Source organism: Curcuma longa, chromosome 11 (assembly GCF_044706935.1).
Source record: "Curcuma longa cultivar G26 ecotype Majalengka, Jawa Barat chromosome 11, ITB_CL_G26_1.1, whole genome shotgun sequence".
NCBI lineage: Eukaryota > Viridiplantae > Streptophyta > Magnoliopsida > Zingiberales > Zingiberaceae > Curcuma > Curcuma longa.
The window spans coordinates 3,631,510-3,653,589 of record NC_133871.1 but is presented as its reverse complement, the minus strand read 5'-3'; the positions used below and the strand labels follow the sequence as shown (position 1 = coordinate 3,653,589).

General features: G+C 36.7%; 2 protein-coding genes, 1 long non-coding RNA gene and 2 pseudogenes across 3 annotated transcripts; 3 read left to right on the top strand and 2 right to left on the bottom strand.

The window, feature by feature from the left end:
• Window positions 1–3,835: 3,835 nt before the first annotated feature.
• On the bottom strand, window positions 3,836–5,844 carry LOC141837644 (uncharacterized). Its single transcript, XR_012602554.1, has 3 exons — window positions 5,786–5,844; window positions 5,089–5,197; window positions 3,836–4,015 (listed from the first exon to the last, which is right to left on the bottom strand). It is a non-coding gene; the product is annotated as an uncharacterized LOC141837644 (long non-coding RNA).
• A 3,806-nt stretch (window positions 5,845–9,650) lies between these two features.
• LOC141840149 (uncharacterized) lies at window positions 9,651–12,238 on the top strand (annotated as a pseudogene).
• Window positions 12,239–14,326: 2,088 nt separating this feature from the next.
• LOC141840989 (large ribosomal subunit protein bL19cz-like) lies at window positions 14,327–17,046 on the top strand. The gene is made up of 4 exons (XM_074729106.1): window positions 14,327–14,651; window positions 14,731–14,817; window positions 14,904–15,037; window positions 16,819–17,046. The coding sequence occupies exons 1-4, from the start codon at window positions 14,334–14,336 to the stop codon at window positions 16,925–16,927; spliced, it is 648 nt and encodes a 215-aa protein (XP_074585207.1). The 5' UTR covers window positions 14,327–14,333; the 3' UTR covers window positions 16,928–17,046.
• An 820-nt stretch (window positions 17,047–17,866) lies between these two features.
• LOC141841638 (vesicle-associated protein 2-1-like) lies at window positions 17,867–20,621 on the top strand (annotated as a pseudogene).
• Window positions 20,622–20,926: 305 nt separating this feature from the next.
• Window positions 20,927–21,943, bottom strand: LOC141838549 (nucleoside diphosphate kinase 1). The gene is made up of 4 exons (XM_074726055.1): window positions 21,851–21,943; window positions 21,678–21,726; window positions 21,355–21,586; window positions 20,927–21,246 (listed from the first exon to the last, which is right to left on the bottom strand). Exons 1-4 carry the CDS (start codon window positions 21,899–21,901, stop codon window positions 21,132–21,134), a joined length of 447 nt encoding a protein of 148 aa, XP_074582156.1. The 5' UTR covers window positions 21,902–21,943; the 3' UTR covers window positions 20,927–21,131.
• Between the last annotated feature and the right edge of the window lie 137 nt (window positions 21,944–22,080).

Here is a 22,080-nt window from a genome sequence, read left to right as displayed (position 1 = left end):
TCATAATAAAATTTAGTTTAAGAAATTGACTCTTTTTATTTAATTAAAAATAAATCAAAATAAATCAAAAAATTATAATTAATCATTATAAAAAAATTTTAATTTCATCAAAACTTGATTATTATCCGTTATAATAATATTTATTATGTAAAATTGACTCTTTAGAGCGAGAGTTGTGTGGTGTTATTTAACACCTTTATTTTTTTTTAACTCCGATTTATTTATTTATTTATTAAAATTTTCATTTATTATCTTTATTTATTAATTAATTCCGATCGGGGTGAGTCATAAATCAGGTTGTTGCAATGAGTTGGTGTGGAATTTGTTATACGAGGGCAGTTTTCATTTTTGCCCCTGTTTTTCATCTTTGTTACCAATTTTTTCTTTTCAAACGCTTGTAATTCACTCAATATTACAATTCGGACCCTCCCTCATTTGAGTTCTCCACCGCCTAGTTTACATGGGAGGAGAGCATAGTAGAGAAGAGAAAAAGAATTATCTTCTTTCATGTTTACCGAGTGTGGGTGCGTTAGGGATGATAATTTTCTTCGAATAAATTTAATATCCGATCCAAATGGATAATAATATAAAGAAATTTTTTTTATCTGATTAAATAATCAAATATAAGAATTTTTAAATACGGATACGAAGATGGATCTAATAAAATTAGTCATATTTGACTCCCAATACATTAAATTTTAATATATATATATATATATATATATATATATATATATATATATATATATATATATATATATATATATATATATCTACTAATTTTTTTCATTAAAAAATAATAAAATAAATATAATCTTCTCTTTCTCCTTCTCCTTCTTAATTTCTCTCCCTATTAGACCATCTGCAATGTTTATCGTATTATAACACTAAAAAAATTTTAAAAAATGTATGTGGTGGGTCAGCCAGAGGCTGGCCCACCTCACTGCACATGAACGTGTTCAAAACATTGAACGCATTCATGTGCCACGTCATTTTTTATCTTTCTTGTAATGTTATTAACACCGATTAATGCAGCGTTGCGGATGCTCTTAGCTTAATTTTATTGAATTATATTTTTTAAATATGATGTTAATTCTAATATATTTTTTAAATAATAGTAATTAGATGGAATAAAAAATATTATTAATATAAAAGATATATGATCCAGATGAAACATATATTCGATCATGTAGATATGAGAATAAAGATGAAGATGAAGATTAATATAATAAATGAGGATGACAATGGATGAAATGGAGTGCAACTCAATCCAACCTGACGTCGAACAGAATAACAATTATTCCGTAGACAGAAGGTTGGAGGAGAATTAAGGAGAGATACAAGTTCGATAAGTTGGAAAAATGGGTAGAAGGTCGCATCGGCGCTGTTCTAGGTTTTGCCAAATAAACGACTAAACATGCTTATAAATAGGTTATAAATCAAAACTCTAGTTTGACAAAGTAAAAAAAAATAAAAAATTATTATAAATAATAAAAAAGAATTTCGGAAGCGCGGACGGAGCACTAAACAATGTTGGATGGGGTCGAAAGTGGGCTGGTACGGGTCTTTGAAAGAGTTTCGAAACGCATCCGACTGTGTCTCATTCTAATTTCTGAATCTAAAATTATGATTCATTGAAGTTCGACTCCTTATATGTTACCCCTCCATCAAACCCTTTGTCCTTACTCTTAACAATCGACTCCAAATTGGCAATGGCAACCACCCGGTCATCATCTTAAGGATGCATTGTCCCGCTCAACGCTCAGCTCACTCTAATCGTTATCACTTTACCTACTTAACATGCACAATTTGAAAACTAGAATAGATTAGAAATATATAAAACATACAAAAAGATCGATTTAACGTTACACAATAAAATTAATGAGTTAATTTTGACCTTTTTTTCCTTTGAAATATTAGACCACATGAGAATTTCAAACCATTGTGTTGGTGATAACTTGTTCGATAGGGAAGTGACAATTTATAAGACTTTTTTTTTTATTATATTGACTCTTAATGAGAGTTGACGCGTGAATCACAATATTAGATGAGCTACTTTTTTTAGAAAAATGCAAAAAGGCTTTATTTCAAAGGAAAGTTCCCTTATAAAATTTAATGAACTTGTTTTCTTTTCTTAAGGAAAAAGTAGTACACCAATTTATTAAGTTTAGAAGAGAAGCTCAAATGGCCAAGAGATTAGGAGGGCTTTGAGTGATAGTAGAGAGGATGGCCAGGGCCACGATATTATTAGCAATGCGATAAAAAATAATTTTATTTGACTTAAATGATTCAGTATCGTCGATATCTCACAACAAGATGCAGATAAAAAAAATTAAATATCAAATAGAAAATCAAATATCAAATAGACTCCCAGATGAAATATATATCTATATACAAACCCTACAAGTTTGGACAGTGCATATATACTTACTAGATTAGATTAGGATTCAAGTAGTAAACAAGACAATATTTGGGTTCGTCATTCCTACTCTTTTTTTTTTCAAAGATTAGCAAATAGATATTCCCTCTCTCTCTCTCTTTTTATTGCATTTATAACTATCTATGGCAAAATAAATGCTTTGCATGAATTTGGAATAAAAATTTTTGTGATAAAACAAAATTTTATTTTCTTCCTAAACTGTGATTACCTATTTCTTTTCCAAAATGTTTGCTACGCCCTTCCTGTTTTGTCACTACTATTGGTGCGAGTTAACTTTGAATTAGATTTTGATATTTAATTTATATATTAATTGGTCGAATAAGATCTCATGTAGGTTAAAATTGATTAAATATTTGACATAATTAGTATGATTGAGTAAATAGTGTGTATTTAAGTAAAGAGAAAGTAGGTCAAGTTGATCAAATGCTTGACGAGAAGAGAAAATCTAAGTAGATTAAAGTTGATCGTACACTTAGTGATTGGAGATGGTGAAAGTCCAAGTGGATTATAGTTAATCAGATATTTGACTTGTGAAAGAAAAATCTAAATGGAATGCGATTGATTAGATCACAACAAAAAAAACCTGTTCTAGCGACGGAATATTTCCGTCTCTATTCCGTCGCTAACCTGACTTAGCGACGGAATAGAGACGGAAACAACCCGTCGCGTAAAAATTGGTCGTTGACGTCAGCTTAGCGACGGAATTTATTTTCCGTCTCTAGAATTAGCGACGGAATTTATTTTCCGTCTCTAACTTTTGCGACGGCTAAAAATTTCCGTCGCTATATTTTAGAGACGGATTATTAAAATTCCGTCTCTAAATTTAGAGACGGAATATTAAAATTTCGTCGCTAATATTAATTTTTCGGCCCCAACTCTGTGAAAGTTAGTAGTTTACTTAGCGACGGAAATTTAAAAATCCGTCTCTAAATAGAGACGGAAATATAAACGGAAATTTAGAGACGGAAATTTAAAAATCCGTCTCTAAATAGAGACGGAAATTTAAATTTCCGTCTCTATTTAGAGACGGATTTTTAAATTTCCGTCTCTATTTAGAGACGGATTTTTAAAAATCCGTCTCTATTTAGAGACGGATTTTTAAATTTCCGTCGCTAGATTTTATTAATTTTTTAAAAAAATTTTATTGTATCACATTTCCAGTTTCCCTGTTTACATATCATAAAACAAATTTCTAAATTGTATCACATATCAAAATTTCCAGTTTCCAGTTTCCCTGTTTAATTCAAATTACAAAATAAACATTGCATAACAAAATACTATTTACAAATTTCATTAATACATAATAAAATCCGTCACATATCAAAATACAATTCATAACAAAATTAAACATCACACATGTCTACAGATTTTTTATGTGTCTAGTATCACATTTTGAGTACAATACATATACCTTCCATCAGAAAAACAAACAAAGCAGGTTTAACAGTGAAACAGTCATCACTTGAACTAGGACATCACCAAAGTTGAAACAAAGTTGACACAGACAATGACGAGATCACCAAAAACTTGAGGATTTTGCTCTTGAGATTAAGGCAGCAACTTGAGAATTCGAACCTGCAGTTGTAAAAGAATGAACCTGAGTTATTATTGTCAAATAGACAATAAATCTGCATATAAATAAAAAAGAGAGATAAATTGGTTTGACAAAATTATGTGTTGGTATGACAGCCATTGCCCAGGAAAAAAAGCAGAGAAATGCTTGAAACTTGATAAACACAATCAAAGACAAACAAAAGCTAAAACATCTAATAGATACAGTTAATGAATAAAATAACAGAGTACCTAACTCCAAACTGTTCTGCAGTATAATTTTCTATATGCTAAGCCACCTTATTTTCTGTTTAGCTCCATACTGGTCAGTGTATTTTTCTTTCATATCTTACTATTACAAAAGACCTGCCTCTCTAAGCTGAGTTTAGAGATTGAAGTACAGTGCCATTTTAAGTTATTTTCCATTCACCCTAAATTTAACAAATCCATCAGTCTCCTTATATCAAGTTCTCTTCATCGTCAGGGTGATACAAATAAATATGCACAGGTATTGTACACAACATGATACTAATAGATCAGTATAAGACAAGCTACATCAACATAATAAAATTCTCAAGTATCAACTAAGATATGCAGTTAATCTAGAGTGTACACAAGGTTCTAAAAAATGTGTGTAGCTAAGCATAAAAAAGATGCCTTCATCGCTGCACTTCCAGGATATGAAACTTTTTTTTTAGGATTACATACACAGTTAATAATGAAAGAATGGTTTAATTGCACTTGCCTAATACTCAGGAAAACCATTGGAGTACAAATTCACTAAGATTAACCAAGCAAAATACTCCTACAATTGCGCTAATCACTAAGATAGGTGCCACACAATTAACATTCGCCACAGGAAGTAGTTAAACTTTTCAACAGCGATGAAGCAATAGAACATGCATACTTGAAGCAATAGAATAAAGCAATAGAACCTGCTCTTGAGGATTCGAACCTGCATACTAAAAGTAACAGAATAAAGCAATAGAATATGCATACTAAAAGTAATAGAATAAAACAATAGAGGGTGGAAACTTGAAGTAGGATATATGGCCCCTCTTAGATACAGCTGTAACAAGTAGGAAAGAGCAACTAACCGGTCTTTGTATCTTTGTACATATCAAGACCAACACCCTCAAGCTGGCTATTGCCATCACATTATCTATACCAGACCTTCAGGGTTTTCCCCTATGCATATAAATTCCCCTACCAAGAAAGAAATAAGGATGGTAGTACAACACCAAGATCTATTAACATATGAATTTGAATGGCATAGTCTTATTTCTTTCAGTTAGAAAATAATCCAGTCACCACAACTCTAGCTGTGGATGCTTGATGCTTAACCTAGTAGATATGATTTTGAAACTGTCATGAAATATAACCAGGATAAAACTTCAGATGAGCATCAATGTTTTTATCGATTCCACTTTATTACCAACTAAGAATCCTTACAACGGAATTCAAGCTTTAAATATTACAAGTTTGGTGCATCAGTTATTAACGCTAAAGACATGCAAAACTAACTTCTCAAGAAAAACTGACAACCTTTTTTAAATGTTGGATAGTTAGAAGGTAGTTGGCGTGATATGTTAAGAAAATTAAAACCAGAAAAAGCACCCGCATGAGTAGCAAGGTTAACAATGACAAGTTACTTAAAATGAAGGTACACTCAGATTAACCCATCTCCGTGAAAGAATCGAATCAAAATTATCAAGCTTGAAGCATAAGATTGAGAGACTAACACTGAGAAAATAGAGACCAAACTCGGCAACGGCTAAGAAATAAATACGATACCTGAAGCCTACCCGAAGCCGGAGGAGTAGTTCCGTCGGGGAAGAGAAGTTGACGGGGGAAGAGATGGCCGGAAGGAGATGCTGCCGGGGAAGAAATCGCCGGTGAGGACAGAGCCGGAGACGGAGGCGGAAATTGAGCGGCGGCGGAGGAGAAAATACGAGAGACGACGGAGGAGAAAAAAGGGCCGGGTCGGGATAAAATTAGGATAATAGCGACGGATTTTTAATGTTCGTCGCTATTTTAGGGTTCAGCTTGTGTGACGTCAGCTTAGCGACGGAACTTATTTTGCCGTCACTAAGATATAGAGACGGAATCAAGGTTTTTTTGTGGCTAATTCCGTCTCTAATTCCGTCGCTAGATCCAGGTTTTTTTGTGGTGGATATTTGGTCGAAAGTCTAACAAGAAATTGGTAAGAAAAAATATAAGTGGATCAGGGAGGACCTAAATACTTACAATGAAGAAAGTCCAATAAAGAGTTGGTAATGTGTGAAGTCCAAGTGGATCATGAAGGATCATATATTTAGTACATGGATGAAGTCCTAACAAATCAAGAGTAATCGATGCTAGATAATGACGATGTCCTGATAGGTCAAAATTGATCGAATATTGAGTAATGAAAAATCTTAGTAGGTTGAAGTCAATCAGATACTAGACGAGATGAGAGTTTAACTTTAAAAAGGCTAAAATAGAGATAGCGATTAATTGTTAGGAAATAGCAATCGATTGCCCTAAATTCAAATTTTGAGATCCCCTAAATAGGCACAGACTTGGTTGAATCTCGACGAAGCCAAGACAATTCTCTCTCTCGTAAACATAGTCAACTACAGCTTTTTGATTTATTTCCTCACAGATGGTCGTGTGACTGATTGTGTGGGACCGCAGGGATGACAGATTTCACCTTTATTGAAGAGATGAGAAAGAAGACTTGCAACTTAATTAGTCAGTTGAACTATCTGATTCAACAAATGACTACCAATCAATTGTTTGATTTCAACAATTTATTGATGACACTGTAGCAACATACAAAATGTGTTGTAATCGATTAATATAGATTACCAATTGTTTGACAGGTGCAACAATTAGTTGTTGTGTAGCAATTGATTGTTGGTGTTTAGCAATCGATTGCTAAGGTAAAATTGAACCGTTAAACTGCAAGTCAAACCAACGGTCGAATTCATAGGGCATCAATCAATTGGTGGAGTCTAGCAATCGATTGTTAGATGATTTTCAGTCTGAAAGAAACTCAATAAAAAGGGTTTTATGAAGATTTAAAGATGTCGATGATTCTTGAAAGATTTGGAGATGAAATATTATTACATTGCCTACCATCAAGAGATAATCCAAAATGAAAAAAAAGTATTCAAAAGAAAAATTAATATAAAATTATTATTTTCATTTATAATTTGTATATTTACATTATTTTTTATTATTTTGTAAGAAAGAGGCTGTAAAAGATTTTTTTACTTGAGAAAGATAATAATAATGGTAAATAAATCTTGGAGTAATTGCCTTGCGAGACGACGAGTCAAATAAAATTTTAATATTGCATATAAGTCCATTTATTTTATGTTTATATTTTTTTATTGTGTATTTTATTTTCATCGATTTATTTTATGTTTATATTTTTTAATTATGTATTTTATTTTCGCTATGGGTTAACATGTAAATGAGTACGAAATGAAGCCAGGCCTTAGAAGGTTATTCAAACCTAGCTCGCACCCGTCCACTTCCATTTCCTCCACGCGTTTGTCAAGCGTGAAAAACATTTTTGTGTGCGCTACCTTCTGTTTATTTGGAAGATTATTTAGTCAAAGTCAGAATATAATTATTATGTTCATAATTTTAAATATTATCACTCAAGATATTTAAGAAAAAGAAATTTATAGTTTTCTGATTCAGTAAATCATCATCATCATTCAATTAATATCTGTATGTATTTTAATGGCGTCCCCAAGGTACAAGGCCCTTTTTTTGGAGGGGTTTTGAGAGGGGAGCTAGGAGTTCGATAGATCAAAGGGATCAAGTTCTAGACATGATAATCATTGAGAATTAGAGCCCTGGATTAAGGCATTGCTCGAAGAGTTGAAGATCTAAAGACATACAAACATCTTGTAATAATTAATATTGTGATTTGTTTAGATACTGAGTAAGCAAGCTGCCTAGGCTTTATGAATGAATGAATGAATGAAAGTTAAATTGGAGAGACATGAGCATGCATTCAGTCAGCAGAGTTGTGTAGTTTTGTTGTGTCATCAATGAGTCTTAATGGGAGTGTTTGTGTGATGAGCTACTACAAGCTAAGTCAGCAGCAAATATATATATATGAATAGGGCATGGCAGTACTCAATAGAAAAGCAAGACACAAAGTTCAACCCCAACACCCACACAGTGTCATCATGGTCCCTAGCTAGTCCATACAGGACATAAATTAAGACATGGCTTTGTCCCATCAATTTTGAGTCAGCCATCTGCTTTTTTGTTCTTATCATTAACTTCCTCTCGCCCACAATGGTATTAATTTGTTAAGGGAAACCAAAACTAATATGGTGAAATGAGGTTCTACTTGCTAATAGGTTACTAAACATTATCCTTAGTTTGCACAAAGGTTAGTTATATCTCTATTAGACTTTTGCAGAGGGGGATCTACCTAATAGCTGAAAGTTAAATGTTTCAGTGGCAAGAAAACATTCTTAGCTATGTAGATTCTTTCTAGCTAGTAAAGGTTTAGAAAGCTTCGATCAATTCAACCTGCACGATCAAGAATCTTAAGTTGTTCAGATTCAGCAGTATTCTGAATCTAATGCAAGGTTGACAAAGAATGAAAGTCAACTTCCTTTGTCTGTCTTTCAAAATCTGAATGCAAGTTGATTTGCAACTCTACTTGTTGACCACCCTGTCAGTCATTTTTCGTCGTACGCTGATTTGTAAAGTCAAACGCTAAGTTTATATAAAATTAAAGGAAAAAAATTTCTTATCGCCGGCGTCACGAGCACTTTCTTCTTCCCATCCTTTCTCCCCTCCGCCTCCTCGTCCTGCTTTCGTTTTCCGCCAACTCCGTCAGTATCTAAAGCTTGCGGTCGCGACGGTTGTGGCGACGAGTTCGTCGCTGGGAGAAGCGAGCGCCATCATCTCCGCGGAGGCCATCTCGAGGGCAAGAGTTGCAAAAACCCCAAACCAAGAAGTTGGAGCCACTTCGTCCTATGTTCGTGGTTCGAGCGATCTCTTCTTGGGCAATTTTTAAAACAACAAGTTTCAGAACCATTCTTTCATTAAAGCTTTACAGCTCTATCTTGTGACCTACACTGCTACTTCTGAGGAATTCTGGGTTCGAAAATAAAAGGTTTGCTATTTATCAAACTATTGGATGAAACAATGTACTACTCATCGTATAAACATCTCCTCGGAATCGGAGGGAATGAGTCTTTAAAATCATGTCTGCGGTCCCTTCTTCTTCCACCGCGTAGCGGGAGGAGCCGAGGAGGGCGGCCATGGAGTGCTTCTGGGCTGCCCTGTTGCTTCGCCTGGCGAGGTGGGTCGAAAGAAGTGAGTTACGGAATGTGAGGAAGCTGCAAAGTGAGCCCTCCTTTCCTTTGTTCGTGGGGCTGACCATCATCCAGTCGGCTGCGGCAGAGGCCAGAGGGAGCTGGACGTGCTTCCGCCGCCACTTCCTCCCCGAGCAGAACCGCCTTCTCGGCGACGGTTCACATTCCCGGCCGGTTTAGCAAACAAACCAGTGTCATCAGAGTAATTACGTAGAAAAGTCGCAGGCATTTCCGCGAAATCGCTCAGATTCCGTTTTAGATTCTCCAGGTCTCGTAGGGGAATCACGTGATTCGTGCGCAGTCTTGATGGACGGCTTAGAAGAATGGCACCAACAGCTAGTCTCGTCGATAAAACGACCCCCTGCCCCTCCGATCCGCTCGGCCAAACCAAACGCGAGAGGAAGGAGGGAAGAGTACGAGCGCGCTTCGAGATTCGCGCTCGGAGGCCTCCTCCATGGAGGCGCAGGACGGGTCGCGAGGGCGAGGCGAGAAGATCTTGAAGTTATTCGGGGTCAGGATTCTCGGAGGAGACGCGAGAGGCGAAGGGGAAGGTATAGGCGAGGCGGAGGAGGAGGAGGAGGAAGAGATGGAGGAAGAGTTGATGAGGAAGAGCTCGAGCATGGGCAACCTGGTTTCGTGCACCGCCGCTTCATCGGCCGCCAATCATGTCCTCGTCGATCAAGGGTACCACTCCGACGGCGGCCTCCTCCCGTCCCCAAGCGGATTGACGAAGAAAAGCCACGAGAGAAAGAGAGGTTCGTTGAAATGATCTACATAACTCAAGTATTCTCGAATTATCACCGTGTTTGGATTTGGGGCAAATCCTTCATAGATTTGTTCAAAAGTCACATCTTGGTCTACTTTGCTTGTGTTATATTTTGTGGATATATCTGGTGAATCTCTTGAGGTTTGTGATTCCTTATCGATTTGATTATATTTCTGTGGAGGTGAATTAAACTAACTAATTCGTTGTTCTTGCTCATATTCTTACGGGAAGAGATTAGGCATAATAATCTCTTGGTTGTGCTACCTGTTGATATTTTTTTTTTTTGATTCTTTGTCAGTCGTTACAGGATTGGGTTGGTAGAGTTATTATTATCTGAAATTGCTTGTTGCCTTCTCTGCGACTGCACTGACTTTATTGGGAACCTTTTCTTTTTCCTATGCAATAATCTCACTTTTTGAAAATTTAGATGCGTGCAATATCCTGAATATTCCTGACTGTTTATCTCTATTTTGTTTTGACCTGAATCTGAACTGGGATACATCTGCAATCCACCAGATGGTGAAGTGAAGCACTCTGATTCCCATTTGTGTAAAAACCATGGACTTGGTATTCCTTTTTACTTGTATGTTTAAACTGTTAACCAACAGATGATCCTCTTAATGGTTGGTACCTTCTTGCGTTATAGTTTAAGACGATGGTGGATCCTCATCATAATTCATAAACATCATCAATCAAGCTGTGTTTGTCCCAATTACAAGGGTGGATCAACACAAATAATAAAAAATCACCCATGCTTATGTGCCATATGCATTCTGCTGTTGCCTGTCAATTTCTCAGCATACCGTTGGTTGCTTTTCATTAATTTTGATTTCTTTTTGTTCCTCCTGATATCCTTTCTAGAATTGAGGTCCTGCAAAATTATCGTCTCTTGGGTGAAAGATAACATTTTGATGTATATTATTCTTTTTCTAAATGTCCTTTCTATCAAAATATTAATGACTTAGACACTCTAGTATTTATACTGTGTGTTTCTTTGGTACATCTAAGAATGAGCTCTGTCCTTTCACAGGGGTCCCTTGGACAGAGGTGGAGCACAGGACCTTCCTGATTGGGCTCAAAAAACTTGGGAAGGGAGACTGGAGAGGGATTTCTAGAAACTTTGTCACGACTAGAACTCCAACCCAAGTTGCTAGCCATGCTCAGAAGTATTTCCTCAGGCAGAGCAATCCTTGGAAAAAGAAGCGCCGATGCAGCCTCTTTGATGTCGTGGTCAATGATAAAGTAAATCTAACAACTCCCTTCTGTGTTGAATTTCAATTGAGAAAGCAGCACTCACCCGCAATCGATCCACTAATTTCCTGAATCGTGACTGATGTTTGCAGGTTCTTGCCACTGAAACAGCTCTTCTATCATCTTCGAAGGAAAATAATGAAGTTCAAGATGGTCATCTCAGCCAGGCCAATAACTCTGTAATATTACTGTCTTATCTACCATACTCAGTTTCTGTTTTCTTTTCAAATCAAATATATACTTTGCACAACGGAGCAACTTATATGTCATCTAATTGTTCCAATTGCTTTTCTTGCTTTCTAGGTAAGTTTCTCAAATAACTGGATGACCGGTATGACAGCTGCAGCCGGAGGGACTTCTTCAGACTTTCAAAATCTCCCTAATCCTAGTCCCATGGTACTAACTAAGCCTAGTCCCAAATTTGCAATCTTCCTGTTCTAATAAATTCACAGTAGCATCTAGTCGATCACGTTCTAATCCCAGAGCAAATTTTGGTTATGAGCAGGTCGTTATCACTGGCCACTCCAACAGTTTGGATATGCCACCCACACTCGACATACCAACTCAAATGCCACATACAAAGATAGTGTACCCTCCACATCTGGTCGAATTGTCTTTGTCCTACCCGACGGTTCAAATTCAATCTTCATCGACCATCCCAACAGGGGCCACTGATTTGGAGCTCAGGATTGCACCCCCTCTGCCTCATGACCTCTCTAAAGTACCTGCTCAGGGTGCAATAAGAGTCGTCTAATAAGTTATTATCTACTTGTACACCCTATTAGACTGATAAATCTGCTGTATAATTAACTCTGCAATAATTGGAAGTGGCATTTCTTTCTCTCCTTCTACCTGTGGAACATCACTGCAATAATTGGAGTTGTAATTTACTTTTGTCTTCCTGCATCATATTAGAAAAGGATCAGTGGAAGATGCTGCAAGTTGCTGAATTTTCTTTCTCCTCGTGGAACATCACTACGATAATTGTAGTTGTGGGACAGTGTCTACGACACAGGTGTCTCTTTGTTTGTCGTTTAACATTTGGTTGAAAGTTTTTTTTGGCTCTTGGATTCTGGCGCCTGCAGGATCCGAGCTAGCGAGATACTCTGGAAAAGGATGGAATGGTGATGGAGCTGCTGTGTGACAGTGTGAGAGGCCAACTACCTGTTCTGTTGTTTCTCCTAAGACAGCAACATGTATGGCTGACAAGGTTGCTTGTGAGTTCTTAATGGCGTTAATGCGTCAAGGGACTCCTTTTTTCAGACCATTACATATACACACCACCATCATATTGCATATTTATAGTAGAATGGTAATTAAATTATCTTGATTGATAATATTATCTGTTTTAACTTTTAAACGTTTATTAAGTGTCTTTTAATTTTATCTTTACTGCTTTTTTCTTCCATATAGAATTTATTTAATATTTTGAAATAATATTTGAATATTTTGGAAAGATACAATAATAAATAAATAAATAAGGGAAACAAAATGAAATTGAAAAAAATTAAAGGGGCCTCTATGTTAATTTTTTTTTATCAAAAGAGTGTCTTATCTCTTATAAAATGATATAATTATTCTTCAATATTGTTTTCATTATTATCATGTCTCTTATTTAAATCGGACATATTATAACAGCTACGAAATCTTAACTGCTACACAATTCTAATAAACTAGCCGTTATTATTCTGTAGCTGTTATACAGTTATAATAATTATGATTTCATAACTGTTATAATAAAAAAAAATTGTAAGAGTACTAAAATTAGTTAGTTTTAAATGAATTTTTTATGAAAATTCGATCATTATGAATTTCATCATAATCAATTGTAGATTTTTGAACGAGCTTTCATTTGATATATTTATGCATCTCATGATCCAACCAGAATCAAAATTTATAATCTCTTAAAATTTAAGATTTAATATTAATATTTCATAGTTACTATATCATAAATATTAGTTTTTAATTTTGAGAGGTTATTATTATTTTTTTGACTCAGATCAAATGATATAATGCATAATTTATTAAATTAAAGTTTGTATTCTAATTTTATATCTAAAAAAATACTATTTAAAACTTTTTCAGTGGTTTTGAATTATTTATCTTAATATTTTTATATTATAATATTTATAATTTCGTAATTATTCAAAATTTAGACGCACGATAATAACAATAACCGTATTAAAGAATAAAGATCTCATTTTACAGACGATGTGACTCTCTGTTGATTAAAAAAAAATCAAACATAGCACGTTCTTTTCATGATTCCATACAAAAATGACGTCTTTTTTTACCTTTATCCTATTTTTAATATATATATATATATATATATATAATATGATGCTTCTAGATAGACTAGTTCTGACAGGCGTTCTTAATACTATTGAAAACGATTGGGTTGGAGAGATCTGAATGATTGGATTATTTATTATTATTCATATTAAAAAATATTTTTCTTGGAGGATCGGATCAGAATGCAAATTTATTTTATTCAGTTGATATTAGATATTTAATTTATATCGATTACTTTTAAAGATGAATCATCTAATTTAATTTCATAAAAAATTTTATGAACTATTAAAATAAATTAAAAAATATTTAAAATAGATGATCCATCAATCCAGCATTCTTAGATTAATCATTCATTAAAAAAATTCATGCTAATTAAGTTGTGACTTGATCTTTAGATATCTAAAAAATTTCAGAAACTTAAATTAAATAGATAGATAACTTATAAATTCAACTGATTAATTTATAAATCGAAGATGACGAAACTTAAAAAAACCAGGAAATCCATTATTTTATTATTATATAATAGTAATAGATAGATAATTGTTTATATACGTTTATGAAGCAGAACAAAAAGGTAATATGCTTTAATTGACGGCCCATTAAGATCCGGCCCGTGTAGGCCCGCGACGAAGCTTTGATCTATTACTTCCGCTCACTCAGTCTCAGTGCTCGCGATAAGGTTCTTCTCTCCTTTTCCATGGCCTCCGCTGCGCTCCTCCGCCCTCTCTTCTCGCTGCCCTCGACCGCTCCTCGCTCTGCGACGCCAAGCTTGTCCTTATCTTCCTCGTCCCTCCCCTCGTTCTTGGTGGCTCCGCCTTTGACCTTTGGATCCGTTGCGATCCAACGGAGCAGGGGAACGGCGGCGGTCGTCGTTAGGGCCGCTAGCTCGGAGGAAGAAGAGACCTCGGCTGACATCGATACGGATGATGTTGAAGAGGAGGAAGTTTCCGAGGTGGTGGAAGCCGACGAGAAGCTGTCCAGGAAACCTAGGGTCAAGCTTGGGGACATAATGGGGGTAAAGTTCCTAATTTTGCCCCTTTCTCTTCTGTTACTATCGTGATTGCGTTGGGATTTCTTTTTCTTTGAGCCGGTAGATTCTGAACAAGAGAGCAATCGAGGCTTCGGTGTTGGAGAGGCCTGTGCCGGATATCAGGACTGGGGACGTAGTAGAGATTAAACTGGTAAAGTTGATTCTTTGTTATTTAGCAAACGTGGAGTTCCATTTCAAGTTTGGGATTGAGTTTCAGTAGGCGGATGACATCTGCAGGAAGTTCCAGAAAATCGACGTCGCTTATCCATCTACAAGGGAATAGTTATTTCCAAGCAAAATGCTGGTGTTCATACTACCATTCGCATCAGGAGAATTATTGCCGGTGTTGGAGTCGAGATTGTTTTTCCAGTGTAAGTGCTCTGCTTTTGCCTCTCACTTTCTTTTGTGGATTCTTGTTGCATTATGCTATGCTTACATGGAAGGGAGGAAGCAAGGAGGAATTAATTCGTTGAAGTTAAAGAAACCACTGTTTTCCATTCATCTTTTTTACTTGGATGAAAAAATGGCATTCTGTTTGTGTTTCATAAATAAAGGAATTGAATCATATTAATGCCTTTATTAGGTACACAGATATAAGGATTGCCCCGTTTCCTAAAAGCTTTAGCGTTTTAGATAAGTGATCAGATAATCACTTTAATAATCTTCTCTACTTCCTTTCAAGTAAACAAGAGACATGGATAATTCTATTTCTTTTCTTTCCATTTTCCTTCTTTGGTCCATATAAACATTAGTGTCTAGGAGTAAAGTACAAGGTAATTTGACTTGTTATCCTCATAAGTTGATGAATATATTTAATTTAAGGACATACAGAAATACGCCATTATGTTTCACTACAGTTTTTGTCTTCTTTTTTTATTTCAAAATGACTCTCGCACTAGAATTTTTATTTTTTTTATAGATCTTGCAACCATTAACACCATGATTAATTTAATAAAAACTAACGTGGCAAATACATGCATTACATTTGATTTTTTAGAATTGATCAAGTTAAATGAGATATTACTTTTATTCATGTGTCTCTGGCACTGGTTGATTAGGTTGGAGATTACCATTGTTTGGTAGTCTCAAACCATACACACTCATGATCCAAAGCTCACTTGTTTAGGATGTGGAATCACGACCACTGCAAGGCCACCTGATAGAATTTTATTCTATAGTGGTAGAATAACAGAACGCACAATCAACGACTTTAGCAACTTAACATGGTTCTGAATAAGCTTACTCTACAGATTAAATCCAAGTATAATAGTATTATTGACTAACATTTTTTTCCTAATTATCTTGTTTAGTTGGGTGGAAATGGAAGCAAAGAACAAAAGATATAAGTCATTTGTTGGATGCTTAATCTTCTTTTCCCCTCTATTTCTGCCTGATTTGGGTGGAAATTCCTTTATCCTCAACTTCCCTTTCTAAAGTTTTTATTTCTTTGCTTTTCCTTGCTACAGCTGTCCAAGTGAACTCAACATCAGTGTTTGAGAGGAGAATTACAAGCTAATTTGACTTATGATCAGAGAATGGCCTTTTAATTCCAAGTAAACCACTATTCATTTTGAGAGAGATGAAATGAAAGGGAAAGTTTCATGTCATGCCCCCCTTCCTCCTCCCAACCAAAAAAAAAAAAAAACCATAATGAGTAACACCATCTCATACACAACATAGTTGACATAGTTTTTCTCTCAAAAAATGTATGGGTAACAGTTGCAATTATTTTGTTTGTGAGATTAATAGGAAGTAGTAGCACTTAATGATCTAGTATGAAGAAATGCTTCTCTGATCATTTTGATTGGCTGCTTAAAATATCTTTAGATGTTAAACTGAAGTGCTGAATTTTTCTTTCCTTCTCGTTATATCATAATTTTAAATTGTTGTTTCTTTGCCTTTAGCCAACCCCAAATAATTGTGATAAATAAGATATTAATGTGTATGCAGGATTTGTTTCTTTGTCGAAGTAAATCCTACTCAACCACCCATTGCTCCTTTGAATTTATGCTCATGAATTGTGATTTCTCTTGAGCACTTTCATTTGGGATCTAACCTTACCGTCTTACCTTGCTCATCATCTTCTTGAATCAAATTGGATGGTGTTTTATTTGGAATTTCTTCAAATTATGTCTTGTTGCTGATGTCGCAGGTACTCGCCTAACATCAAGGAGATCAAAGTTGTAAGCCATAGGAAGGTACGCAGGGCGAGGCTGTACTACTTGAGGGACAAGCTTCCTCGGCTCTCAACCTTCAAGTGACTAATGGCCTGCAAGATTGTATCCCATAACTCAGTAAATTCTCATATCTGCATCTGGAACAGGTGAACAGTAAATATCCCAGACAAAAAGTTACATTTTTATTATATTATATTTATTCATTTATTCTGATTTGGAACTAGACTTTTTGTGACGTTGGATGCTGCATCCATCACTGGATTGCATGTTGGCTTTTTGGCACGAATGGATTGATGCTGTGTTGCCTCAAGTACGAATTTGCTACGCTGGGGCCGTATCCTGCGTGACCCATGCGCATTCCTCCGACCCCTCGCCACTGCCGCCGCTGTCGCTTCGCCGTCCGGCCACCGTCGGTCGCCGCCCCGGGCAAGATGGAAGCGCGACTCACGGGCGCACCGCCTGGCATCGGATTCAGGCCGGATAGTGGTCGGAATCCGATCGGCCGAAAATTGGTTCCCAAACGATCGATTTCGGCCAAATTCGTCAGATTCCGGCCATTTTTCGGCCGGAATCCGACGTCGGGCTGTGCGCCGGCGAGGTGCGCGTCCATCGGGCGTAATGCGGCGACCGGCAGTGGTCGGACGATGATGCGGCAGTGGCTGGAGCAGGGCTGGGTCGGGTGGGAGCGCACAGAAATGTACGTACGAGGCGGAGCGCAGGATAGCAAAACTCGCCTCAAGTAACATTTTCTAAGCTCAGTTCATGTCATTAATAAAAAATTGTGGTGTTAATTATTATTTAATCGATTTGTAAGAATGTATATAATATAATATTAAAACTTTTATAGATTTATACATTGATGTATATATAATATTTTATTTAATCATATTTAGTTAGTTTATACCTTCACAATAATTTTAAAATAATTTTATTTTTTAAAAAAAATCCGAGGACATTTTAATTTTTAAAATTACGATAAAAAAGAAAAATGGCGAGATAGGAACGTGCGTCATGCCGTCGTTGTCGCCCTGAACTGGGCTACAAGCCATTCCGTTCCATTCCTCCTACCAGATCGATCGCCCAAGACTTCGGCTTCCGTGCCCCTGCTGCTAATCTCGTCTCCTTCTTCGACTTCCTTTACATAGACTCCGCCTCCTACTGGGATTTCACCTTTCTTCTTCTGCTACACCTCCAATCCAGCGATGCGCGGCGGCGGCCAGATGATCTCCGTTTACCCGGAAGAGCTCAGCTTCGAAGGTGAGCGAACAGTTTCTGCTTTGTTTTCCTCGCGTTTCTGTTTCCCTAAATACCGGATTTCGTGATGAATAGTTGAGTTGGAGAAGCCATCGCCCTGCAATATCAAGGTCGTCAACAACACGGAGCACCATGTCGCCTTCAAGGTATTCGAAACACTTGACTAAGCTTTTTCGGGTGATGTATCTTCGATGTGGGAGGAAAGGGGGTTCGATTTTGTCTCACATTGAGCTCTGTAACAATCGGATCTGATTCTTTCGCTCCATGAATAGGTGAAAACGACGTCTCCTAAGAAGTATTTTGTTCGGCCTAATGCTAGCGTGGTACAACCTTGGGACTCATGTACCGTGACAGGTATCCGTGCGATTGGCATTTTGATTGAATGCGTTGCGTTATTAGGCAAGTTTACTCATTTATGTTTACTTTTGAAGTTACTCTCCAAGCTCAGAAGGAGCTCCCTCCGGATATGCAATGCAAGGATAAGTTCCTCATTCAGAGTGCTAAGGTTCCCCGACTAACGATATCGACGAAATCCCTAAAGACACAGTGAGTTTGTTTGTCGTATTGGTTTGTTATGTTAATACCTAATACTAAGAATGTGTTGTGTTTTTTGAGTATATAATCTAGTTTCAATCTATGCAGTTCAATAAAGATGGTGACAAGGTGATAGAGGAACTCAAACTTAGGGTTGTTTATAATCTCCCCTCGCAAAACGGATATGAAAATTTGGAAGAAGACTCTGGTCTTACTTCTTATAAGAGCAGAGCATCTAATGTAAAACTCACCAGTCCCCTTGTTTGTTTCCAAATGTTTTCTTATACTTTCTTTTATTGCTTATGTTACATGATTTCATTTCTTTTTGCCTCAGGTGTTGAAAAATTCAAGTGCTGATGAGGTGAGCTACATTTGTCAATGTTCCTTATCCTTATGGTTTGCTACTCCAATAATTATCGACAAATTCAAGTTTCTCAGCTAGTATTCTTGATTCTGTCTGATGAGACTAAATCTTATATAGTCACCTATATAAATTGAAATTGAGAATGAGACGTGTATGTTGATCTTGGAATAGCACATGAATTTTTTCTTTGAATATTTTTGGATCAACATGTTCCTTTTATATTTGTCTTGAGACAACTAAATTGAATGGGGGCCTCACATGGAAATTGTGTGAGGGCTTCCTGTCTAGATGTATGATCCAGCTGGTTTATCAGCTAGGATTAAATGAAAGGGAGATCATGTGGCATCTAAGTGGGTATTTATAGCACAATGTTGTGAAGGCTCTTTTATCCAATTTTCATCTAATCTAGATACTATTGAATGTTCAAATGCAGGCATTGCAACAGTTGAAGGAAGAACGTGATTTTATTGTTCATCAAAATCATCAGTTCAAAAGGGAATTGGTTCGTCATTTCCTTTCATTTTTATCACTTCACCTTTTACCAAATTATTTTCTATTTCCTTTCTGTTAAGCACATTCCAAGGGCCATACTGCTACTCATCTATAGCTCACAAACGATCTCAGAATTTGTGAAAGTTGATGTACACTTGTTAGGAACTTGTACATTAATTTGACTCACCCCACCAAGCTAGGCCTGTCTAAAACAGAATCAAAGAATCAGAAACACTTACCCTAGGTATCTCTCTCCAATTGAAGAAGCCACATGGATGATTCTAGGCAAAGATTAATTCAAAACTGAAAAGAAGGTTGCTGCTGGAATTAAATCTCAAAACACCCCAATTTCTAATGAGAAACAAGGCTTAGTACTAGGATAGACAAACACTCACACACAAGAATTGTCCAAACCCAAGAGGTCAATGGGAACTTCCTCCTTGTAGAACCCTAGCCCAACCTAAAGATGAGATAGAAGAAAATTTTTTAGATCCCAAAAAATAAAAAATCACATTCATAGAAAGAATGGAAGGTTCACCATATCCATAAGGGGAGGAGGTTGCCTTGGAGAAAAACTCACATAGGAGAGACCAAGGGATGCTAGAGGAGAGGAACACTGTCATCACCATGAAAGGGAAAAAAGGGTTACATGGTTGAGAATAGGGAGAAGGATTAATAACCCAAATATCTTTAAATGAGTTCAGGTTCAGCACTAACCCAATCAAACTGTACTCAACTTATAAACCATAACTAATCCACCGAAATAAATTAATTTAGCTTCAACAAGAACCATTAAGCTCTGATCATCCTCAAATAAACGCTAATTTCTATTATTTTCACTTAATTGAATTTCAGCTTCAACAAGAACCATTCAACTTATTTTGTAATTTATATTTTCAGGAAATGTTATTTGTAACTTTTTTTGAAATTTCAGGAAATGTTGAACAAACGCAGAAGTCGCAAAAGTGATGCTGGTTTTTCCATGACTTTTGCTGCATTTGCCTGCCTGGTCGGTATAACATTTGGGTTCATCCTGAACCTTCTATTCACTGCATCACCGAGTTCATGAACTGTTAGCAGACCTTCAGAGTTTTAATCCAGCTTGCTTAAATCCATTACCACTTCACTTTTCTTTAAGCGTGTCTTTTTGTCCCTCGTTCGCTGCACTAAGAAGGTGAGTTGAGGTTTCATTAGTTTTCACATTCACCTGTTCAATTCTGTAGCTTGAGGGTGTGTGTTTGATCTATAACCGTGGGAAAGAATTCTCTTAGAGGATCATCATGATTTTATTCCCTTAGAATGTGCATCATGTTTCTTCTGATTTTTCACGTTCTTTTTTAATTTTGATCAAGACTGCGTGTACTATACATTACAGATTTATGTTTGAGGTATTATACAAAGTCACATATGCATATACGATAGTTGAACTTTAGACCTGATTTAACCAAACCAGCAACCATGTATCATAAGATTCACCAAACATGAAATAACATCGAAGATAACGCATGCAGTTCGTGGGGATCCACAACTACAGCCACAAGCACAACATGAAACTAGGGTTCTTAGGAAAAGCTGAAACAGGCAGGGTTATGCCCTTGAATCTTACAAGGGTTCTTAGGAAGGAAATCCTTCCATCTCTATTCTCTACTCGTAAATCCAAGGGTGGAGGCTGCTCTGCCACTCAGAGATGCTTTCGGGGAACCACAAAGCGATCTCTTTCCTCGCGCTCTCCACAGAGTCACTTCCATGAATCACATTCCTGACAGAGAATTGAGATCGTGTCATTAACACCCTCTAACTAAACCTCTGTCAGGATTCATGTCGAGAAGAAGAAGGGGGAAAAAAAGACAATCGGGGAAGAAATCACCTGCCGATATCAATCGCATAGTCTCCACGGATGGTTCCGGGGGCAGATTCAGCTGGGTTGGTTGCGCCAATGATCTTGCGTCCAGTGACCACAACATTCTTTCCCTCCCACACCATGGCTACCACTGGACCAGAGATGATGTACTCCACCAGGGAACCAAAGAAGGGCTTAGCAGAGAGGTCGGCGTAGTGCTTCTCCGCAAAGGAGCGTTCCACGCTCACCTGCTTCAACCCTGATCAAGCCACAAAGTTCCCCATAAAAATTTCAACTTTCTTCTCTACGACATAAATGAAAAGACAGTGGTTTATATATTTTTCTCTTGCCTTTCAAGTAGAATCCCTTTTTCTCAAACCTGCTAATGATTTCTCCAATCTGGTGGACAAACGAAGAGAAAAATCGTAAAAATTGGGTCTTGGCGAATCAAATAGCACAGAGAAAGGGGGAAAATCAAGCGAAAAAAAAGGAGAAAACAAAGGGACGGGTGAATTTAACGAACCAATCCGCGTTGGACGCCGTCGGGCTTGATCATGATGAAGGTCTGCTCCATGTCTGAGCTCGCTTACTTTCTATCGCCCGCCGACGCCGTGAGAGAGGAGGATGATTAGATGATGACAAAAGGCAATGCTTTTATAGAGTGGGAATGGAACCCATCCGGAAACCCTAATTCGGACTAGGTTTCGTAGAAAATTCGATTTACCACAGCGCCCTCTTCTTAAATGAAAATTA